Here is a 24,646-nt window from a genome sequence, read left to right on the forward strand (position 1 = left end):
TTTCACTGTATTAGCACACTTCTTGTTGGCGGGTGTCAGCAGAGTATTAAGGACACTGATACTAAGAACACAGCACCAACCAGCAGGTAACAATGCTCACTTCTGCCCCCAAAGGGTAAGCACACGTGCAGCTTACTAAAAGAACAGCAGCCAAGCAAATGCATACATGCCATCTGACCTCAAATCAAGGGATGGAAATGAGCCCCCAGCAGCCCTGCTGTCTGCAGTCGTAAGAGGAAAGTGAAGGCTGGATCTGCCTTGTACACTGACATGGGTCACCAGGGTTACTATTTTCCAGTACAATCCAAATTCATTCATTTGACCAATACTAGAGAAAGCAGGAGATGGGATCTTTATTAGCAGCTAGAGCTATGAGCTACAAATAAATCAAAAACATTGACACTGAAGTTGCTGGAAACAGGTCTGTACAGAAATATTACAAAAATCTCATCTTCCAATCCCACAGCTAACCTCTTGGGGAAGGGCAGCCTTGGCCAGGGCAAAGCAGCACAGAAGTTATCCTAAGAAAGTCTCATCCACCAGGAAAGCAGTGAACTACAGCTACATGGCACTAAAACTCAAGATAGCAGTTTGTAAAGAGTCCCTTAATCATAAAAGTTTTCGAATGAAAACACGTGCCCCTCCTGTCCCGGGGGCTTCCAGATCTCTACCCAAGAGACTTGAGTACTTCTATTAAGGCAACTGGAAGCCCAGCACGTCCTTCCTAACATGCTATGGGGAAAAAACAAATGTCCAAAGTGCTGCTCTTTCCTAGAAAGGAAACAGCACTCAAAATAAAGGAAAAGGCCACAGAGGGCTCCCTGAGAATCCAGTAAGACCAAGAACTTTTCCAAACACACTTTGCAACTGGATCCAGGTGGAGCAGTGCCCTGCAGCAAGGAGGAGTGTACATGTCAGTGAGGGCCCAGCCTCCAGGAACCGTGACCGTGGCTTTCTGAGTCATTGAGAACACACATGGTAGCCTTGATTCTTTCTACAATCGCCCCCATGCAGAGGAAAGTATTTACAAGTCAAGGTTGAAACTCATCATAGGGTCCTCTCCTTCATGGTCCAGCCATCTTTGGCACCTCTACCCGCAATACTCCTCACTCCCTGTGAATGAAATGGCCAGGAAAGAACCAAGGGATCCATGTGAGAGGAAGACAGACAGGCAAACACAGCCAGAGCCTCTAGCTGTTAGTCTCTCAGGATCTCTGGAGAACTGGAAAGCAACACAGTTGGTAGAGCAGCAGGAGCCCCGAGGAGGAGTGCTCAGTGACGGTTAACAGAGGAAACGGAATTCATGGAGATTCATTGTTACAAGGAGAACTGTTCCATATCAACTTCCAGATCGTGGATGTTGCCTGGTTTAAGAGACCTATGTTTTCTTTTTCAGCTCCTCAAATCTCCGGGAAAGATCATCAAAGTCTATGTCCTCTGACGCCGAGGTACTGGCTCCGGCAGATGCGGTCGGGAGTGTGTCTGGCACCGATGGCAACTCTGGCAGTACAAAGGTGTTGTAGTTATCCACAGGTCTGGAAGGGGGCTTTGCAGGAGCTTCTGGCTTGGGTCCTAATTAAATCAGGTCAAAGAGCACAATCTTACAAGTGGCAAAGGACTAAATAAATAAATAAATCAAAATGCAGGAGAGGCCAGGATGTAGCTCAGGGCATTTGCCTTGTATACACAAAGCTTAGTTTGATCCTCAGAACTGCATGCAACTGTGCATGTTGGTAAATGCCAGCACTAGGGAGGTAGAAGCAAGTAGATAGGGAAGTCCAAAGTCATGTTAAGACTGGGATTATCTGATGTAACAGAACAGTCTACTCTGTATACAGTTCTACTTTGCTTTTCTTCTTTTCTTTCAATGCTGGAGATCAAATCCACAGACCTGCACATGCTGGGCAAGTCCTCCATCACTGAGTACAGCCTACGCCTCCCAGTGCACCCCATGCCCAACTTTCTAATTTCAAATAATGCTTTCTAGGGGGCTAGTAGCATTTCATTTTTTAAATTTATTTTTATTTAATGTGCATTGGGGATTTTTCCTACATGTGTGTGATGGGAATTGAACCTCAGTACTCTGGAAAAACAGCCAGTGCTTTTAACTACTAAGCCATCTCTCTGGTCCTCGAACTTCATTTTTTAACTTACTGAGGAACTACAAAAACATACCGGCTTCATGGAAAGTCACCCTTACTGTTTGTGCCTATATTGTCCTCTGTGCTGGCTAGTTTTATGTCAACTGGATGCAAACTAGAATCATTTGGGAAAAGGGAATGAATCTCAATTGAGAAAATGCTCCCACCAGATTAACGTGAGAGGCCCTGCTCACTGGAGGCAATGCTTCCCCTAGGTAGGTGGTCCTGAGTGGTATAAGAAACCAGGCTGAAAAATAGAACTGACCCTGCTGGCATGGGCACAGGAAAGCCAGCCCAAGGGCATGAGAGTGGGAGAGCTGGCTCCGCCCCTTGCCAACTGGATTGGGTTAGTGAGGGCAGTGCTAGGGACTGTGGTGCAGGAGAGCTGACCAGCTCACTACCACCCAGGGCTTTGAGTTAGCCCACCCCATCTATGACCCGCTGGAGCATGTAAAGGGGCTAGTTCTACTGATCCAAACTTACAGAGTCTCCATGACACAGGGCAACAACAGGATATCTAAGAGTCCCAGTGAGGATCCCGTATTGACAGAGTAACAGAGGCCTTGTACCAGACCAATGACTGATTGTAAAGAAGTATGGACTAAAGGGTTTACTGTGGGACTCACAGCTTGTTGAGCTTCCACAACAAGTCTGGGGGTGGGGGGATTGCAAGGGTGAAGGGTGGGTACAGGAACAGAAAGGAGTAGGATTGGGATGCATGATGTGAACTTCACAAAGAATCAATAAAAAGTTTAAAAAGCTATGAGTTTAAGCAGGTGACCATTCATTCCTAGCTTCTGCCTCCAGATTCCTACCCTGACTTTCTTTGACAAAGGACTGTGACATAGAAACGTAAGCAAAATAAAACCTTTTGTTTTACCACACAAAAGAAACTTAATACGCCCTTCTTTAATACCTCACTTCAAAAACCAACTGATCCAATGCTCTTCTGGTCTCCAAGGGCACTGCATGCACATGGTATATAGACAACATACATAAACATGGGGCACAGGGTGGGGAGTTTAAAGAAATGGCTCAGCCATTAAGATAATATGCTCTTCTTCTAGAAGACCCAAGTTCAGCTCCTAACCACGTCAAAACCCCAAGCTAGGCATGGGGGGGAGAGGAGACACGCCTTTAATCCCAGCACTTGAGAGGCAGGTGGATCTGAGTTTGAAGCCAGCCTGGTCTACAGGGTGAGTTCCAGAGAAACCCTGTCTCAAACACCAACTACCCATAACTGCATCCAGAGTTTCCTACACCCCCATAGGAACCTGCACTCATGCATATAAACCCACATGCGTATAAATAATGAGAAATAATTTTTAAAAACTTGAAGTGACTAAAAATCTAGAACTTGAAAATTGAGGCTGAGGAAAGCAAGAAGTCCTGAAGTCTTTGTGATAAGGCCCATGGGCTGGACGCTATGGCCATGGAGAGGGCGACTGTAGAGGGTACCATGGGCTGGACGCTATGGCCATGGAGAGGGCGACTGTAGAGGGTACCATGGGCTGGACGCTATGGCCATGGAGAGGGCGACTGTAGAGGGTACCATGGGCTGGACGCTATGGCCATGGAGAGGGCGACTGTGCAGGGTAGAGCTTTCTGAAATGCACTCACCAACAATCTGTGCCGAAGAAACATTTTTATCAGCATTAATGTCATCAACCTGCAAAACAAAGACTGTTACTAAAGGGAAAAAACAATGACATCTCTAGACAAAGTACTAACACCTTGGTTTCCAAAAGCTAAGCTATTCACCAAAAGCAACAGAATTTCTCCTAAGAAAATGCCTCCTAGTTTCTCCATGCTTCTCTGAACCACTTAAGACACCATGCCAACCTCTGACCTACTAAGCAAAGAAAGAAAAATCTTACCACACTGGGACACTTTTCAGCTTCCAGGCAAAGCAAACTAGTAAATCTATTAAGACCCAAGGCCTCAAGGACTGAAGATCCACCTCATTGCACAAACAGTTGGCCATGTTTTGATACATGGAATGCTAAAGCTTGAGAAAACATATCAGCTAGAGATGGAAACCAATGGGAAGAATGATAAGCAAACTCAGGATCAGGGGAGCTTCCTAGGTGAGTAATTTACATAGCACATCCCACCCCAACTGGTTTTCTAAGTAAACCATGAGCTGGAAACAGCTCTCAAAGGCATGTATGTATGAACCAGGTATCTATACATAAGCCTGACAGAAAACAAGTAATTCTGAAACAGTGACACAGTTCAAGGCATCTTTACCACATGAGCCATTATGAAAATTTCCACATACTCCCAAACACTGGGGGCTGCACCTAGGGCCTCCTGCACAACAGACCTGTGTGCCCCACTGCTCAACTACTTCCATGGTTTTTGTTTTACTTTTCATTTTGAAACAGGTCTTAGATTAGTGACCTATATCTCCCCTACTGCCACAGGTTTTAATACCAGAATAAAATGTGAACTAAATGCTACAGGCCAAAAATGACTAACTGGACACTTCTGATTAAGTCAAATACCCCATTACTATCCTTTCTCATAAATGTAAGACAAAAAAGCCTGGTGCTCTAATAAATACCAAATTACAGCAGCTCAATGTGCTTCTCGGGCTGGTTTAGTAGGACAGATGTATCTACAGTAAGCACTCCAGAGGCACACTGCTTCCCTTTACTGCTTTAGATGGGCTCATGTAGTCCAGCTGACTTGAACTCCTGATCCCTCAAAGTGCTGAGACTGCAGGCATGTGCTACCATGCCCATGTGAGTAGTGTAGCTTCCTAAGTGCAGGTCCTTTCTGATCCTGGTTTCAGTGCTGCCATAGCATGCCCACCACAAATGCCACCAACAGCACTCCCCATCTCCAGGGCAGCATGAAAGCAACAAAGACTCCAAAAGCAAAACCCATACTAAGTTGATCAAAAGTTTGCCTTCCCTGTTGTCATTATTTTGCTCTCTTCATGGGATTCACTCTCCTGCCGTTTACCAAAAGGCTCAGGCACTTACAGATTCGTAAGATGGGGGAGTTGCTGGTATCTGGGGTGGGTGAATGTTAGGAAAGGCCTGGTAAGTCCCCACTGGCAATCCACTGAAATCCGACTGCAAGAGAAAAGCAGTATCAGAAACGCTGCCCCCCAATCTGTAACTTCTAGATGGCCTGGGAAGAAATATGTGTAAAAACACATCATGTACATAGTATATATTCAAGGTCCTCAAAGGAAAAAAGTCTCAAAAGGATCACATGTGATCAGAAAGACCACAAGCATAAAGATCTACAAAGGTTATTCTTCAATTATCACATTAAGTCTGCCTCAAGGGGAAAAAGGAAACTGAATCACTTGATTGCTACTAATGACCTACTATAAAACCAACATCTGGGCTGGAGAGATGGCTCAGTGGTTAAGAGCACTGACTGCTCCTCCAGAGGTCCTGAGTTCAATTCCCAGCAACCACATGGTGGCTCACAACCATCTGTAATGGGATCTGATGTCTTCTTCTGGTGTGTCTGAAGAAAGCTACGGTGTACTCATATACATAAAATAAATAAATCTTAAAGGGGTTGGGGATTTAGCTCAGTGGTAGAGCGCTTGCCTAGCAATCGCAAGGCCCTGGGTTCAGTCCCCAGCTCCGAAAAAAGGAAAAAAAATAAATAAATAAATAAATAAATAAATCTTAAAAAAAAAAAAAACAGTTTCAGTGTCTCAGATTGCACATTAAGGTCTTTGATGAATTAAAAAAAAAAAAAGAAGAAAGAAAGAAAGAAAGAAAGAAAGAAAGAAAGAAAGAAAGAAAGAAAGAAAGAAAACCAACATCCTAGCTACAAAGGCTTTTCAACCTGGCAATAAAGGGAAGCTCTTGTTTTCAGGAAAACAAAACAAAACAAAAACCCTACTAACAACAGATTCCCAGCTACTTAACAACCCTCCCTAAAATGGTTTTCCTAGTACCAGCTATAGATTTTTCTACTGCAGTTCCTGCAGCTAAAGCCAAGGGCTTTCCCGGATCTGATATTGTTCCTCAATGCACTTGCTTAATACTCTGCTAATACAAGTGCTGTTACTGTTTTGTATTCCTGGCAACCTACGACTTCTCAGTGTGTCCAGAGCCCATCCAGTTGCTCTTCTGCAGCATTCCCTAAACGTCCACACTGTCTTTATATGACATACTTACTGGTCCCTTTGGCAGTGGGTATGCGAAGGGAGCATTTGGAGATGGCGATGGCATGGGCATGGGCATGGGCATGGGCATGGGCATGGTCCCATCAGGTGCACCAACTGGGGCTGTGAACCCGCCCCCTCCTCCTCTTCCAGGACCACCTTTCTTCACATCATCTGTAAATCCAACATCAATAAGATCTGTCTCCACTCCAACGGGAGCTTCTGCCTAAGAAAAAGACAGAAGCATTTATTAATCATGGCCATGACCAGGTTCCCTAGAAAAGTCTAAGGCATACACATAAAAGCAAAGTTGTTTACTTTGGTCTCATATAGCCCAGGCTAGCCTTGAACTGATCCTCTTGCTTCCCTACCTCCCTCTACCTCCCTAGTTAATAAGATTGGTTAATCCCATTAGCTTTTTTGCTAACCTGATACTGTTTTTCTTTCATAATAGTGGTCAGGCCATCAACAGCAGTAGGGAAACTGAAGGTGTTAGGGAGAAGAACATACACCTCAATGCTGCACCACAGCCACAGACAATCCCCAGGAAGCAAGGGGAGAACAAGGGAAAGAAACGGAGACAAAGGTCTCCAAGGGAGGGAAGGGGGCAGAGTTTAAAGTCCCTAACCTAGGAGACTCAGGAAGGACAGTGTCCCAGGAAAGAACACCTTATCCAGCAGAGGGCCAGCTCTGAAGTACACGGACACATACATTAATACTCCTGAGAGAGCTGGGGAAATGCTGCTGTCCTGGGTGTCTGTGCTGGAAGTTGGTTAACGTAAGAACTACAGTACCCTGTTAACTTTAATTGTTGAATCATTATTATAGTCAAGACAGAGAATTTGTTCTACATGTCTATCTACACTCAGCTTTCTAACCACTCCCTGAAAACAGCACACTAAATGAACTATGTAGATCCTGGAGCACTGCTACGTACAAGGGGATTCTCCACCTCTTCCAGCTCACCGGGAGGCAGAAATAACATGCTTCAACATATCTATCAAGGCTGTACAAGATGCCTTCGTTTGCTCAATCTCACGCTTTAAATGCCCTGTGAGGTTTGCAGTCATATTTACTGTTATACAAGAAGGTAGCAAAGGCTTATGCGCACCGATTCAGTTAGTACAAATAGCTCCCCAATCCCCGAGAAGTCCTACACAGTCTCATTTTCCTCTGTGCGCAGGCATGAACTTACCATGACCACAGAGTCAGGTTCATAGGGCACATTGTAATTCTTGGCAATTTCAATCAGGTATCTCTCCACTAGGATCTTGGGTGGGGCTTCTACACTCAGTTTATGCATTAGCTGTGATAAAAGATTGATGTTAAGAAGCATCCATACTAGTCCCAACCTGCTTCTTTTAAAATTTAGTTTCTCTCATTTTCCTGGTAAAACTGAGGACGATAAGAACAAAGGTGAACTTTTTTCCCAGTCAGAAAGTACATTACAGGACGACTGCTTTCCTCACTCCCTAGTTGAGACAGGTACTCAGCATTAGTGGCTTCCCCATTTCATTCCTCCAACCCTTCTTTCCACTCTCCTCCTGCCGTCCTAACTAAACAGAGGATAGAAAGAGAAAAGGCAGGGCAAGGAGCGGCTCATTACCCTATCATTCACAGTCCCGATCTGGTTGGTCCTGCACAACTTGCCATATTCCTTGCTGTATTTGGCACAGAGCTGATCAGCAACCTACAAAGAAAAAAGAAAAACTGTTAATAGAAACCACTCCCATAAACAGCTTCACAATTTCTCCTATCAACATTAAACATATCCTTATTAGTAGGCTTAAAAAAAGCAGTCTATTGTTTTTGTTTGTCTCGTTTCTTGAGACAGGGTTTTTCTGTGTAGCCCCAGCTGTCCTTGTAGACCAGGCTAGCCTTAAACTCAAGAGATCTACCTGCCTCTGCCTCCTGAGTACTGGGATTAAAGGCATGGTACACTATGTCCAACAAAAACAAAGTGCACTGTCTATAAAACCTTGTAAGTATATATTACTTTTCATTTACTCAGACAGCAACAACCTAACCGCACTCACTCACTGAGTCTGACAGCACTGAAAGTACAACTATGAGGGGACACGTGGCACACACCTACAATCCCATTAACTAGGGAGGTGGAAGCAAGAGATCAGGTCAAGGCTGGCCTGGGCTACGTGCTCCCACACTTCAAAACCAGTAACAAGCCGATGAACAAAAAAAAAAAAAAAAAAGACACTATTCAGCCAAGAGGGGCAGTGCTCACCTTTAATGCTAGCACTCCGTGGCAGAGGCAGGCAGACTTCTCTGAGTTTGAGGCCAACCTGATCTACAGAGGGAGTTCCAGGACAGCCAGGGCTACACAGAGAAACCCTGTCTTGAAAAACAAAAACCTTGGCTGGAGAGACGGCTCAGTGGTTAAGAGCACTGGCCTGCTCTTCTATTGGTCCTGAGTTCAATTCCCAGCAACCACATGGTGGCTCACAACCACCTGTAATGGGATCTGATGCCCTCTTCTGGTGTGTCTGAAGACAGCGACAGTGAACTTATAATAAATAAATAAACAAACAAACAAACAAATCTTTAAAAAAAAGAAAAACAAAACAAACACAAGACACTATTCCTAAGGAGTCTTATAATCTATGTACAAAATAATATTATCAATAGTAATAACCAATAAAGGTCCACCTGCAGCTAGGATAAATGCTACTAAAGGAAGGTACAACATGCAAATCAGACCTGAGCAGAAGAGTGAGGTGAGGCTGCCTCCTCTGAAGAAAGCAATGTTTTGACAATATTTGGAAGATTGTCAGAAGCAAACTAAGCAAAGAGCTAGGTACAGTACTGTGTATCTGTAACCCCTAATGTTCTCATTAGGCAGAGGCAGAGGCAGGAGGACCCTCACAAGCTTGAGACCCAGCCAGAGCTGCATAGTTAGAAACAAAACAAATTAACTCAACAAGATAGAAAGAAAATTATTCTAGGAAAATATGTAAAAGTTTCCTGGGGCTAAAACATGGCTAGTTCACAAAACCAAAACAAAGTCAGTGAATCTAGAATAGAACCTGTGCTGTTGAGTAACAACTGAAACCAGTTACACAAGAGCTAGATGCTGCATCACAGAGAACCACAGAAAGCTACTTGAGGATTTTAAAGCAAAGAGCTGTCTTAACATAGGATTTGTTACCTTAAAATGTTTTAATTTTCTGGCTTACAATTGTGTAGGAACTGTAAATTGTGAACTGTCCATAGTAAGGCCTATCATGCCAACACTTCTGAGCTCAAGGTTACTTTTAACTACATAGCAAATTCAAAACCACTCAGGGGTATGAACCCTCTGTGGTAGTTGAATGTAACTGGCTCGTAAGGAGTGCGCTATTAGGAGGTATGGCCTTGCTGGAGTAGGTGTGGCCTTGCTGTCACTGTGGGAAGTACTGAGATCTCAAAGCTAAAGCCAGTGTGGCACACAGTCTCCTTCCGCTATCCAAGATACAGAACTCTCAGCTACTCTCCAGCATGGCTGCCTGCACGCTGCCACATTTCCCGCCATAGGAATATGAACTAACCTCTGAAATTGTAAGTCAGCCACAAATTAAATGTTTTCTGTTTCTGTTATAAGAGTTGCCATGGTCATGTTGTCTCTTCATGGCAATAAAAACCCTAAGACTCCCTTATCTCCAAAAAAAAAAAAAAAAACCAGAGAGAGAGAATGAATAGCATTTACTATGGAGGCTCACAACTGCCTATAACTTCAATTCTAGGGAACCTGAAACTCTTGTAGCCTGTGCAGAAACCAGGCATGGACATGATGCACATACATACATGCATGTAGGCAAGCAGGCAAACACTCATACACATAAAGAGCTTAAAAACAACAAAGTGCTCTGGAGATGGAATAACTCAGCAATAGAGACCTGCTCAGGGTGTGTGAGGACAGACACAGCTGTGTGAGGGCCTAGGTTTGACCCTCAGCACCACAAAAACAAGACGATAGCAAAATGCATATCAAGCAAATGTATACGTGTCCAATAAATGTTTTTCTCCCTATCCCTCTCCACTCCTGTGCCTTTTGAGAAAGGTCATTGAATGAAGTCCAGATTGGCCTTTACTCATGCTCTTGCCTCAGCCTCCAAAGCACAGGGAATATATATGTATGTATGTATGTATGTATGTATATGTATATATAATGCATAGACTACCACACCCAACTAAAAAATAATTTAAGCTACTGGCTGGTTTTGTGTGTCAACTTGACATGAGCTAGAGTCATCAGAGACAAGGGAGCCTCAGTCGAGGAAATACTACCATCCAGATGTAAGGCATTTTCTCAGTTTCCTCAAGGGAGGGGAGGGCATTGTGAGTGGTGCCATCCCGGGGCTGGTAGTTCTGGATTCTATAAAAAGGCAAGCTGAACAAGCCAGGGGAAGCAATCCAGTAAGCAGCACCCTCCATGGCCTCTGCATCAGCTCCTGCCTCCAGTTTCCTGCCCAGTGTGAGTTCCTGCCCTGACTTCCTTTGGTGATGAACAGCAATGTGAAGTGTAAGCTGAATAAACCCTTTCCTCCCCAACGTGCTTCTTGGTCATGATGTTTGTTAGTCAGGATAGAAACCCTGACTAAGACCTGCAACAACATTTGGCACATAAATTTAGACTTTCAGAAAGTTGTTCACATTCTCAAAATGATTCCTATGCTATGAAGATCTGAATGGTAACTGATTAACTGATTAACAAAGCCCATTTCAAAGCCAGAAGCTTGTGTACAAGAAGATACCGAGTTAAACAAACGGACTTTAATAATGGTACAAAAAAACTGCACAGACCGGGCGTGGTGCCATTTCCTTTCACTTCGGCACTCAGAGGCAGAGGCAGCGTAGATTTCTGTGAGTTCTAGGTTAGCTTGGTTTAGATGTAAGTTCCAAGCTAGCAAGACTGGCCAGTGACACAGTGAGACTTTGTCTAACCAAAAACCTATAGATACAGAAATTGCTTATACTCACTATTTTCAACTCAGCCACTTCTGACTGCAACCGAGGAGCGGCCCAGATCAGTGTAGACACAGATTCAGCCAGACCAGAATCTAGCTCCCTAATGAAGAAAAAATAAGTAATTTAACATCCTTTAAAACAAACCAACAAGGCCGTAGTCGTTATGTCAGATGACATCCACAGTTACTTCACAAATTACACTGGCTTCTGGAAACTGGCATTCTAGTAATTTCATTTCCCTATTTTGCTTTTAGAGAAACTAAAACTAAGTTGCATGCCTAAGTGCACAAGCCTCAGATAAGCTGACCCAAGCAAGACTCAAACCTGGGACACTGGACTTCAGAGTCTGCTTTCTTTTCACTAACAGGCAAAAGATCCTTGGGTATGTGAAAGAACCTCTCAGTGTTAGCCTGCTGCAGATCCATGTAGAGTGAGAAAATATTACTCCGTCCTCAAATTCCAGATATGTTTAGCCTCTGAGGCAAGATATCTTACTTCATAGACTGGATAAGGCCAAACCGAGCCAGCAGCAGGTCACAGTACAGCTCCAGGATCTCCATGGCCTCCACAAGGTAGTCTTCCCGGATTATGTGCTCCACACGGATACGTGCTCTCTCGTCCTTCCCAGCGGCCAGATAGTCAGCAATCTCCTTCCTCGCTTTTTGAGCCAGTTCCGCTGGGACACAAACCCCACTCCAGTCACATACAGTAGTGCACTGGAACTTGGCCAGTAGGCAGACCTCCACCCACCAGAGAAGACTGAGAAGATGGGTGCTGTAATCCACGGTGTCCTAGCTCATACTCTCTTAGCGTCTACTCTCTTCACTACTGCTCTAGAGTTTGCCATCCTGTACAGATAAGACTATGACACTGGCTGACATTTCCAACTCAGGAGTCACTGGCTCCAGGACACCTGTGTATTCCACAATAAGGAGGCTCAAGTGCCTATGACACAGAAAATAGAAAAACATGTGCAGATCACCTATGCTTAGCCTCCTGTACACTTTTAATAAAACCACACTTAGATTACTTATACTGTATTATAGAAATGCTACATAAATGGTTGTTATAATATATTTTTTGGAATAATGATAAGTATTCTGTACATACCCAGTACAGATGCATTTTTTTTTCTCTGAATACTTCTGATCAGCATTCGTCTGAATGCATGGATGTGAAACCCATGGATGCAGAGCATACAAATACAGAGAGGTCAACATTGTGTCCCATTCTCTGCAACAAAGTGTCTCAGTTTAACTGTATACAAGAAGCAGACATGTATCCTAACTACAGAGCTCGGAGAAAACCCCACAATAGTAGCCTCAAAGATCCAGCTGGGGTGCTGCAGTCCACAAAAGAAAGAGGCAGTGGGGATAGGGGCAGAGGTTGGTACAGTAACAGTACTCACTTTTTTTTTTCTCCAACAGTTTAAGACGATTTATAACTAATCTCAAATTGACTCGTAAGCGCTCAGCTTTGAAACCAGAGCCCAGCATGTTGTCCTGCTCCTCCTGGAAAAAGTGACAGCACAGTGAAGAGTCCACGTTAGCTCAGGAACTGGCACTACTTAGAGGCGGACAGTAACATAGGCCAGTATTCTTCCCTTTTTTCTTTTGGGTGTTGGGAATTGAACCCAGGGCTGTGTACATGCTGAGCACATCTCTCCCCACTGAGTATCTCCTCAGCCCCCAGGGTTTTTCTAAAACAATGACATGATCTAACTATCTTGTTTACGTATCATTTACCATTGCTCAAAGAACTGAGTGCACAGGAACAAGTGGATATGAAATCTAAAATAATGTGGTGAAAGGTAAAATTTTAGTATGTAGGTATTGGCCATGGGAGCAGGGTGATTAAAAAGACAAGGACGCCAGGCATCACAGTGCTGCACACCTTTAGTCCCAGCACTTAGGAAACAGAGGCAGGCAGATCTCTGTGAGTTTGAAGCCAGCCTGGTCTACATTATAAGCTCCAGGATAGCCACTGCTACAGAGACAGACTGTCTCAAAATACAAAACAAAAGACTAGACAGGAAATATTCCATTTAAAAAAAAAATGATGCTCTTTTTTAAAAGACTGCCAAAGTTAGAACCAAATTCAAAATATCCTCATGTTAATTTCTCAAATATTGCTACTAAATCTGAGTCTTTGAGAAAAGTGGCACCTCAGAAATGTCATTAGCATGTACTTAGACACAAAGGTTATACAAGGGCGGGGAAGCACAACGCTGCTTTATGAAGTTCTATGACAGAGTGCTATTTACCAAACACTGCACAGAGCAGCTATTCCAGGCAACGTAAACACAAGATGTCAGGACACATATTACACATTGATCACTGTATATTGTTTCATGACAGTACAATTTCTATTTCTTTCCATTTTATTTCTGGATTCAAAACTTTAAAGCAATATAATATCCAAGCAGAAGCTAGATCTGACAAAATAAGCAAGGAAAAGACAAATAAAACAGACAAACAGTACAAACACTAGGACTAATATTTGCTTGTGTAAAAAGCACTTTCAGAAGATAACAGGATACTTTCTTTCATGAAATGGTCTCCAGAAACCTTTCTATTACACTGGATAACTTCCATCCAGAGTCAGAAAGTATCTCTGACCCATTATGCTGAAATACGATCCATCCATTCAAGAAGAACTTATTGATTATGTGTCAGATCCTGGTTAAGTACTGGAAATTGGGAGAGTATGTACAGCCTCTGATTCTCATAAGAAAATTATATTCTACTGAAGAAAAAAATAATTAAAATCCAGGAAGCTACCATAGTGGTTCAAAGAACAAACCTATAATCCTAGAGTCTCTCGATTGGGAGGGGCTGGAGACTTCTGAATTGTCATAACTGGAGAGGAGGCTATCAGCAACTAGTAGGCAGATGCCTAGGACACCATTAACCAGACAAGAATGAACAAGACAGTGGTCTTACAGAATCTGTCCCAATCTCAACAGAACTAAGACTGAGAAACCTACTGTAAAGAAATGACCCAAACTCTTAAGACAATCACAATAAAAGGTCCTCCAGATGGCAAAGCCTAAGCAAGCTGCATCTTAAAGAAGAAACCAGACACTTGTAAGAACCTGGCCTGATGTGGCAGTACAAGTCGACACATGCCAAGATGTTGTCTCAACCCTAAAACCTCCCAAGCACAAGGAGTTGTGTGTGTAAAATCCCAGGTTCCAGAGCTTTCTGAGAGTTAGTCTAGCAGAATACTCTAATGCCAATACTTAGCAGAATATGTGTTGACAGATCCAAACAGTATCAATACTCTCAGGCACTCATAGCAGGGATGAATTGCAAGTAGGAAGAAGACAAGCATTAACAACTATTATACTTTCTAGTAACCTGCACCAAGTCAGTCAGCAACAGTGGGTAGAACTTGAACACAAGCCAAGCATGGCATCTGTACCTTTAAACCCTAAAGAAAGAGGTAGTAAGATCCCTTGAGCCTTAATAGTTCCAGCCTGGGAAATATAGAGACACACTAAACTAAAACCTAAACTCACCTGAAACCAAAGCCCAGGTAAGCGATCCGTATCATGTAACACTGAGTCCTTTAGCATTATAAACTATAATAGAGCTCAGATCACATGTACGAGGCCCAGGAAAATGGGAGTGTGCCCACAGAAGAGGGTGAGGTAGGATTGTAGAAGTCAGAGGGGTCAAGGGAGACCACAAGAACATAGCCCACAGAATAAAACTAAGCATGTCTCATAGGAAGGAGCTCACAGAATAGGAAGCATGGACCCTGCATGGGTCTGAGCTAGTCCTCTGCATATACCTTATGGTTGTATAACCTGGTGTTCTTGTGGGACTTCCAACAATGGGGGCTGTTTCTGACTCTTTTGCCTATGCTTGGGACCCTTTTCTCCTACTGGGTTGCCATGTCCAGCCATGATATGAGGGTTTGTGGCCGGTTATTGTAACTCATTAGGCCATATTTGGTAGACATCTCTGAGAGGCCCACCTTTTTTTTTTCTTTTAAAAGGAAATAGGAATTGATCTAGGGGAGGGGAAGTAGGGAGGGAGAAACTGAGGTTAGGATATAATGTATGAGAGGATGCTCGTTTAAAAAGAAAATGGGGGCGTGGTGGGGTATTGCAGAGACTGCTTAGTTGACAAAGCACTTGGCAAAGTACTTGCTACTTAGATCTAACAACCTGACTTCAATACCATCAACTACACAGAAAGCTGGGCAGGCAAAGACAGGCAGATCACTGGGGCTCAGAGTAGCCAGGCAGCCTAACTTATCAGGTGAGCTCCAGGTTTTCATTTAAGAACCTGGCTCGGGCTGGAGAGATGGCTCAGTGGTTAAGAGCACCGTCTGCTCTTCCAGAGGTCCTAAGTTCAATTCCCAGCAACCACATGGTGGCTCACAACCATCAGTAAAGAGATCTGATGCCCTCGTCTGGTATATCTGAAGACAGTTACAGTGGACTTATATATAATAAATGAATAAATCTTTAAAAAAAAAAAAAAAGAACCTGGCTCAAAAAACAAGGTTGACAACCCCTGAGGTTCACCTCGGGGCTCTACATGTTCAAACAGCCTCCACAAGTATGTACTGAATGCCTTCTGTACATAACAAGCCCTAGCAATACACTAGTTAGAAAACATGGACTGGAGAGGGCTCCGTGGTTAGGAGCACTTCCTACAGGACCTGAATCCACCTGCCAGCACTGACGTGACAGCTCACAGCCATCTATAACCCAAATCCATGTTACATAAAGGACAAAGAACTTCACAAAAAAAAAAAAAAAAATCAGGGTTGAATTAGCTATACTAGTTAGAACACTACTATATTTTTTAAAAAGTCGTACAGTATTTACCATTAAGTTTAATGTTATGCAAAATTAAATAAAGTTAGGGGAAAACTTCAAATATGCATTTTTTGAGTATTTAGGATTTGGGTCCTAAAACTGAAAGTGTCATGTGACCAGGAAATTGATGGAACTGGCAACACTTGTACAATTAATCACTTTGGTGTAGTTTTTTTTTTTTAAAGATTTATTTATTATATTTATTATATAGAAGTACACTGTAGCTGTCTTCAGATACCAGAAGAGGGCATCAGATCTCATTACAGATGGTTATGAGCCACTATGTGGTTGCTGGGATTCGAACTCAGGACCTCTGGAAGAGCAGTCAATGCTCCTAACCACTGAGCCATCTCTCCAGCCCCCGGTGTAGTTTTTTATGACCTTGTCAGCTACCTGTTTGGAAATTGTCATGAAGGCAGAGATAACAAAATTGGGGCATAATGCAGACTTGTAAGTTAGGGTAGGAAACTGCCAAGAGTCTGTGCTTTTTAACTAGGCTATGCTGCAGTCTAGGTCAATATATCAATATCAATATATCAAAAAAAGTCACATCTGTATTTAGAAGGTTGGAAAACAAGGGATGGAAAGACAGTTGCTCAGTAGCTAAGAGCACTTGCTGCTCTTGCAGAAACCTTGGATCTGGTTCTCAGCACCGGTATAGCGGTTGCTTTACAACTGTCTCAGAAACCCCAGTTCCAGGGTCTGGTACCCTCTTCTGGCTGACACAGGTGTGATCATGGTTGACTTGCAAAAAGTACAAAAATTAAATTTAAAGAAACAAATAGAAATATTAGAGGAGTAAGAAACAATGTAGAGGATCAATAACAGAATGGAAAATTACAGAAAAGTCAGTACACGTAAAGAGAGCAACAACAGTCTCCAATTTGAAAGAGTTCCAGGACATCCAAGAAAAAGGTAACAACCTAGACAAGAAACCGTCCAAGAGCTCCCTTAAGAGTTATGGTAAAGAGAGTGCTGGAGAGAGGGCTCAGCAGTTAAGAGCACTGACTGCTCTTCCAAAGGCCCTGAGTTCAATTCCCAGCAACCACATGGTGGCTCACAATCATCTGTAATGGGATCAGATGCCCTCTTATGGTGTGTCTGAAGACAGCTACAGTGTACTCACATACATAAAATAAATAAATCTTAAAAATTAAGAAAGAAAACAATTGTGATAAGGATGCTAAAATTTATCTCCACGACTGAGGGCTCTGGATAGGGAAAGACTTTTTTTAAGGGACTGGCTACTGGGAATTTGACCATGCTCCAATGAGTATATTAGATAACACAAATTGGACTAACATTGTGTGGGTTTTTTTTTTCTCTTTTCTTTTTCTTTTTTTTTTTTTTTTGTGTGTGTGTGGGGTCAAAAGAGTTGGGACAGATATGGGAGGACTGGGAAGTGAGTGTGATGAGTGTGTGATGGTTTGTATATGTTTGGCCCACGGAGTGACACTATAGGACAAGTGGCCTTGTTGGAGTAGTGTGTCACTGTTGACCTGGGCGTTAAGACCCTCTGAACCTATAAGCCAGCCCCAATTGAATGTTGTCATTGTGAGAGTTGCCTTAGTCATGGTGTCTGTTCACAGCAGTAAACTCCTAACTAAGGGTGCATGATGTGAAAATGATCAATAAAGACATTATGAAAAAAATCTCATAAAAACAAACAAAACCATGATTGAAAATTGCTCAGTGCTTGTTGTACAATCATGAGCATAGGAGTTTTCATTCCAGCATACATGTAAAAAGTCAGACACCAAGTGTGTGCCTGTGATCCTAGCACTGACCTCAGTGGAATAGGTTCACTAAAGCTTGCTGGCTTCCAGCCTCACCAAGACATTTGAATTCCAGGTTCAGAGACACCTTGCCTGGAAAAAAACCTAGACAATGTGCTAGAACACCAGACATCCACTTCAAGACTCCATGCAAGAACAGATGTACACACCTGCACATATACGTGCATATACACTAAACACACATATACCAAACCCATACACACACACAAGTAAAAATGAACAAAGTACATCAGGCAGTGGTGGCACACACCTTTAATCCTAGCACTCAGTAGGTAGAGGCAGTCAGATCTCTGAGTTCGATGCCAGCCTGGTGTACAGAATGAGTTTCAGGACAGCCAGGGCTACACAGAGAAAACAGGGGTTGGGGACAATGAAGTAAGAAAAGGGAGCCCATTAATTTGAAAAGCACTAGGGAAGGGTATACAGGAGGGCTTAGAGGAAAGGGGAGATGTAATTAAATTATAGCATCAAATTTTTTTTAATTAACAAAGCCTCAAATATTGTCAAAACAGAGGAATCTGCATATCATATTCCAGAGGGGCTGGAAATATAGCTCAATGCTAAAACATTTGCAAGATGCCCTAGGTTTGAGCTTAACATTATGCAAAAAAGCTACTTGAAAAGATACTAAGTAGAAATTCCCCTAAACTGACACATATAAACACATGGACTCTGAAAACTCCAAACAACAAACCTAGAGATTTATGCCTCATCTTATCATAATCAGATTGCCGAAATCAGAATCAGAGATCTATTTTGTTCTGAATAAAGTTTGTGTTTACCTATCTGTAAAACTCAATCTGTAGACCAGACCAGCCTTTTTGAACTCAAGAGATCCACCTGCCTCTGTCTCCCTACATGCTGGGATTAAAGGAGTGTACCACCACACCCAGCTATAAATAAGATTTTTATAAAACTGAAAAAAGCCAGATAAAAGTAATATATTACCTATTACCTACAGTATATCTATTCAAAGTCTCTGGTGGGCTTTTTTGAGACTTCCTTTGTCAATGCAATTAATATAAATCTTTCCACATTAGCCTCAGGGAGACTCCAGACAAGGGCAAAAGGCAGCCACATTCTTCACCAAAATACCATAAAAACAGTCTCTATGCCACATACTGAAATTCTCCTCTGAAACTTCTTGGGCAGGTCTCACAGTTCAAATTACTCTCAGCAACAAAGTCTCCCACATTCCTACTAGGACAGCCCATTAAGTCCCATTTAAAGCATTCCTCTGCTTCCCAAATCCAAAGTTCCAAAACCCACATCCTTCCCAGCAAAAAGCATGGTCAGGCCTATCACAGCAATACCCAACTGGTACCGACTTCTGTCTTAGAGTTTTACTGCTATGAGCAGACATCATGACCAAGTCTTATAAAGGACAACACTTAATTGGGGCTGGCTTATAGGTTCAGAGATTCAGTCCATTATCGTCAAAGCAGGAGCATGGGAGCATCCAGGCAGGCATGGTTCAGGAGAAGCTGAGAGTTCTACATCTTCATCTGAAGGCTGCTAGAGGAAGACTCACTTCCAGGTAGCTAGGGTGAGGGTCTTAAGCCCACATACTCAGTGACATACCTACTCCACCAACAAGGCCACACCTCCTAATAGAGCTACTCCCTGGGCCAAGTGTATACAAACCACACATTTCTGCATTTTACCACAAGTAGAAAAACAGTCTCTAAAAACACAGCCACATCTATCAATTCGAGAGCAATATCATACATGTGCACATGCACACACTAAAAACACTTTAAATTTTTTATTTTTAATTATTTACTTTTATTTTATGTGCACTGGTGTTTTGCCTGCATGTATGTCTGCGTGAGGGTGTCAGATCTTAAAGAGTTACAGATTGTTGTGAGCTGTTATGTGGGTGCTGGGAATTGAATCAGGGTCCTCTAGAAGTGCGATCAGTGCTGTTAGTCCCTGAGTCACCTCTCCGGCTCCTAAAAATTTTTATTTTTATTCATGTGGATGTGTGTGTCTCTGTGTATGTGTAAGCCACATGCAGGTGGGAGTCCTCAAGAAACCAGAAGAGGCTATCAGGGATCTCTTGGAGATGTAGGTGCTGGGAACCAAAACTGGGATCTGGAAAAGCAATAAGCACACTTCACCCTTAGCCATCTCTACTTTAAAACACACTGGAAACTAGAAAGTGACCAAATAACCTAGAGGTAAAAAGTAGTAAAAGCGGTGAGGAAATGACCAAACAGAAAGTAACAGACGCCCAAATATATAGTGAGTATATAACTGTGAATGGAAAAAAACACCTTTAAAACACAGATGATTAGCCAGACCTGGTGGCAAAGGAATTTAATACCAGCAGTGGGGAAGCAGAGGCTGGAGGATCGGACTCTGAAGTCAGACCAGTTTGCACAGCAGCTCCATATCAGCCTGGGCTATATGATGAGACTCTGTCTTAAAAACAGCAGCAGCAGCAACAAAACCGAACAACAGGTACTGTCAAAAGTGGTGATCAGGGCATTAAAGAGATGGCTCTTACGGTAGTTAAGATCACCACTGGCAGGCAGCTCTTCCCTATGACACTGGGATGTATTCCCTGCACCTACATGGTGGCTCACAACTGTCTTCCCTGGGGGATCGGATGCCTTCTTTCTGGCCTGTGAGGACACCATGCATGCACATGATATGGGCAGACACATAAAAGAAAGAGTACTGGTTCATAAGTGGTTTCCCAGCATGAGAGACTGACAGGCAGGAGGATCATGAGTGTAAAACAGCCTAGACTACACATCAAAACTGTCTCAAAAGTGTCCGAATGAAAAAAGAACCAACTAATTCGTTAACAGGAGGAGTACTCCATCTAACTAGGTGAATTCACCAAGAAAACACAACTGTAACTCTGAATGCCTCTCATGAGAAAAGATTCAAAACTCATGAAACAAAAAGAAAAACAATCTAGTTAGAAGCCTCAATATATCCCCCCTTGGCAAGTCATGGATCCAGCAGACAGAACATCAGCAAAAATAACAACTGTTGTTTGGCTATTAATGAGTGAGAAGCAAACAGTTGAGAATGTCAACTTAAGGAAGAAGGATTTTCAAACTTTATTTTATTTGTGTGTATGTGTGTGTGCACATGCGTTTCCAAGGACCACAGTACAAGTGTGGATCAGTTGTGGGTACTCTCTCTACCACGTAGGTACTGAGGATCAAGATCATACCAGGCTTGGCCACAAGGGCCTCTAAACGCCCAGCCATCACACAAGCCTTCCTTCTCTTCATTCAATCCAGCTCCTAGTCTATAGGATGTTTATCTGCGCTGGACCTGGGTTCAATTCTCAACACCACATGGTGGCTCACAACTATAACTCTAGTTCCAGGGGATCTGAAACCCTCTTTGAACTCCACAGGCACCAAGCACACTCGTGATTCAGATATACCTGGAACCCTAAACAAAGGGTCTAGGCAAAACACCATACACATAAAATAAAAATGAAATATTTAAAGGGGGGAAAAAGGAAACCTCATTATCAGTAATTTAAGGGGTCCACTTGAAATCATTTAGACTACAGTTTGTTTTGAAGTTTTACTTTAAACAACAGGTTACATATAATTGGGACTTGATCCTGATTACAGCTTAAATTAAGTGGACCAGAGTCTACTTAAGGATTCTAGAGACTCAGGTCTTGTTAGAAACTAGAGGCACGAGAAGAAAAGAGAAGGGCAACAAAAAGTAATCTGGGGAAGAAAACAGTGTTTTTATCAGGTGAAAATGTTAAGAAGTCGCGTGACTTAAACACAAGGATGCTGTGAAGTTCCCCTCGAAGATCAAACACCTCAATGTTAATAAGTGTGTCGACTAACGTTTTCTTAAGCTGAAAAAATACACGCATAAGGAAAAGTATGACTGAAACAGTGGCATAAGTTGTTTGATGGAGGAGTTATACTGTTTTGTTATAATAATAACAACAACAACAATAATAATACCAGAACCAAACGCTACGAAGGCATAACAAAAGAAATGACAATCTCCTCCGGGAGCCATTCATCATCAGACTGAACACAGAAAGCCCCCGTAGCTTCCTTCTGCAATCAGTCTACAGCCCTGGTCCGGTCCGCATCCTAGCTTAAGTTCAAGGTACTGAGTGCCACGCCTGACCACAGGACCCGGAAGAGGAGCACTAATTCTGGCTCTCCTTGTCTGACTCACCCCGCAGCGACCGCGGCGGTGGAGACAAGGCCTTTCTGAGGGTCCCGACCCCACGACACAGCAGAGGGGTGTCTCCTCGGAGCCTCGGTCATGCCCCGGAACCACAACAGTACCAATCTCTGCGGTCCCACCTCCTCCCACGGCCCGAGCCCGACCTCAGGCCTGACCCTGCCTACCAGGGCTTCCCCCTTTCTTCCCGGCTGACAACGGCACAGATGACTTGACCTTAAGGTCCTAACACCGGCTGGAGTCTCCGGAAAGAGGAGCATTGAAGGAAGAGGGAGACAAAGACGTCTGAGGCTAAGGAGGGCACGCTCACCTGGAGGGATCCAGACGCGAAAACGGAAGAAGCAGATTTCCGATTAGCCGTTCTGCATCCAAAATGGCGATTCCCTCGACCTCACCACAGAGGACTGAGCGGAGGAATCCAAGAGGGGTGTGGAGGGTCGCGTTAGCCACGCCCTACCTAACGGAGATTGGCTGTGCGCACAACACGGGGCGGGGCTGGGGACTATTTCCCACGGCGGAGGCGTGGAACTTAACTTGTGACACCTGACATCTAGCAGTGGGTTGAGTCACTTGCTAGGGGCGCGCCTTGCAATTTACCTGGGGCGCGGCGAGGCAAGTGGAGGCTTCTCTTGGAGTCTGTGCCCAGTACCCTTGTTCCAGATTCTTCCACCCCTGGAAAACCGGCCGCCACTACCTCCCAAACGTCCGCTGTTCGGAGCGGAGGCCGGCTCCCTAACCTGGCTCGCCGGTCATTCGATCCTGGGTCTACGACCTCTGAGGGGCGGTTGGGCGAGATTTAGCGCTGTGGAGCCCATTCGGCTTCTGTCTACCGATACTGATCCTCCCTTCCTCTCCCACGCCGAGTCTGCTGTCCACCCTCACCTTCACTAATAATGCTCTCTCCAATTAGAGGCGGCATTTCTAGGCTTGAAAGCGTGGAAGAGCCTTCGAGTACTCTTGCTCTTGGCCTTGCTATAGGAGGCCACAGCTATTAAGACCAAAATTGTGGCTTGTCTTGGGTCAGTCGTAAAACGAGAACCTCGGGTTACCTTAGAAGGATTGCATGAACTGAAAATAACTGGCTTGTGACCGTGCGCGGCATTTCACAGCCCCAGGATTCCAGGACCTCAGAGTACACAATATTTGGTTCCCTTAGAATGTTCGGATCTTTTCCCCCAGCAAAGTATTTGCATATTGCAGTTCTGCGATGGGATCGTGGCATTTGTTGCTAACACTTTCTACACACACACACACACACACACACACACACACACACACACACACACACTCCCGGCAACAAAGTACAATGATAGGAAAATTTCCCCTAAAGCACAAATTAGTTTATTGGACTCATTTACAGACCATAAGTGTGTCACCTAACAGGCATGTGAGCAATCACTCTCCTACAAAGAAGGTTGCACAGAAAGTTTATCTAGTAGAAATGAAGGCTTCCCTGCGTGAATGGAGCCAACTTCCCTACTGCTCTCCAGCCTCTCCCCAGCCAACATGAAATTAAAGCAAAAGTCCGTTCAACAGGTGGTGTAGAGTGCAGGCATACCCAGGTCAGGGTCCCTCCTGACTCCTTCAAAGAGGATGATCTCTGCCTGTGGCTGTTGTTTGGCTCCAATGATAGTAAAGTATCATGGCATTTAAAAAAGAACTTTTTAAAAGGGGACAGGTTGTTTAAAGTGCCTAGAGACACTCCAACAAAAGGTGCAAATGTGTGTGGACGTTGTTTAGTTGGTTATTGGTTATAACTAACCAATCATAAATGACTTCTTCCAGATGAATGACATTAGATAATGGTCTACGTGATATCAAATATTATTTTGCATAAAATCTTTTAATGTAAGAAATGCCTGTTTATTATATAAAGGTAAAATGGCAGCCAAAGAGTTTCAATTGTTTAATGGGATGGTGATGAGTACTGCAGTGTCCTTACTAGCTTTAGTATGTTTTCCGATACTAAAGTCGGGGGTGAAGAAATGGCTCGGTGGCTAAGAGTGAACACTGCTCTTCCAGAGGACAAGAGTGGTTTCCAGCACCTGTGACAGGTGGCTCACAACCACCTAATTCCAATTCCAGGGCATCTGACACCCTTTTCTGGATTTCTTGGGTACTTGCACTCACATGCAGAGAAACAGTTACATAATTTAAAAAAATAATAATTTAAAAAAGATGTTCAGAGTCATTAACCGAAAAGTGGGAATACATCCGCTGGGCTTGTGACACATGCTTTTAATCCCAGCACTGGGGAGGCAAAAGCAGGAGGATCTCTGTCAATTCAAGGTCAGCCTGGTCTACCCAGAGAGCTACAGGATAGCCAAAACTTATTTGAAAACTTTCTTTTAAAGATTTATTTATGTATGTGAGTACACTGTTGCTGTCTTCAGACACACCAGAAGAGGGCATTGGATCCCATTACAGATGGTTGTGAGCCACCAGGTGGTTGCTGGGAATTGAACTCAGGACCTCTGGAAGAGCAGTCAGTGCTCTTAACCACTGAGCCATCTTTTCAGCTCCATTTGGAAACTGTTTAAATAATGAAGTTTATAAAATTTAAAAAGAAAAAGAAAAGAAACCC

General features: G+C 43.5%; 2 protein-coding genes across 4 annotated transcripts in view; one reads left to right on the forward strand and one right to left on the reverse strand.

The window, feature by feature from the left end:
* Positions 1 to 1,573, forward strand: part of Pkd1l3 (polycystin 1 like 3, transient receptor potential channel interacting) — a 65,068-nt gene extending 63,495 nt beyond the window's left edge. For both annotated transcript variants that reach the window (XM_039098288.2, XM_039098289.2), the window contains one exon: positions 1,397 to 1,573. In XM_039098288.2, the coding sequence (XP_038954216.1) occupies positions 1,397 to 1,523 (127 nt within the window). In that variant the 3' untranslated portion in view covers positions 1,524 to 1,573. The remainder of the gene's footprint in view (positions 1 to 1,396) is intronic.
* Ist1 (IST1 factor associated with ESCRT-III) lies at positions 330 to 22,528 on the reverse strand. 2 transcript variants are annotated; one of them, NM_001017454.2, is made up of 10 exons: positions 22,373 to 22,468; positions 12,653 to 12,755; positions 11,740 to 11,920; positions 11,257 to 11,344; positions 7,889 to 7,972; positions 7,478 to 7,588; positions 6,296 to 6,508; positions 5,132 to 5,224; positions 3,762 to 3,810; positions 330 to 1,572 (listed from the first exon to the last, which is right to left on the reverse strand). In NM_001017454.2, exons 2-10 carry the CDS (start codon positions 12,738 to 12,740, stop codon positions 1,379 to 1,381), a joined length of 1,101 nt encoding a protein of 366 aa, NP_001017454.1. In that variant the 5' UTR covers positions 12,741 to 12,755; positions 22,373 to 22,468; the 3' UTR covers positions 330 to 1,378. The 2 variants fall into 2 exon arrangements, with proteins under 2 accessions (NP_001017454.1, XP_063134119.1); XM_063278049.1 differs by lacking the exon at positions 330 to 1,572 and having other exon boundaries at positions 3,762 to 5,224; positions 22,373 to 22,528.
* Between the last annotated feature and the right edge of the window lie 2,118 nt (positions 22,529 to 24,646).

The sequence above is a fragment of the Rattus norvegicus genome, chromosome 19 (assembly GCF_036323735.1).
Source record: "Rattus norvegicus strain BN/NHsdMcwi chromosome 19, GRCr8, whole genome shotgun sequence".
NCBI classification, from domain to species: domain Eukaryota; kingdom Metazoa; phylum Chordata; class Mammalia; order Rodentia; family Muridae; genus Rattus; species Rattus norvegicus.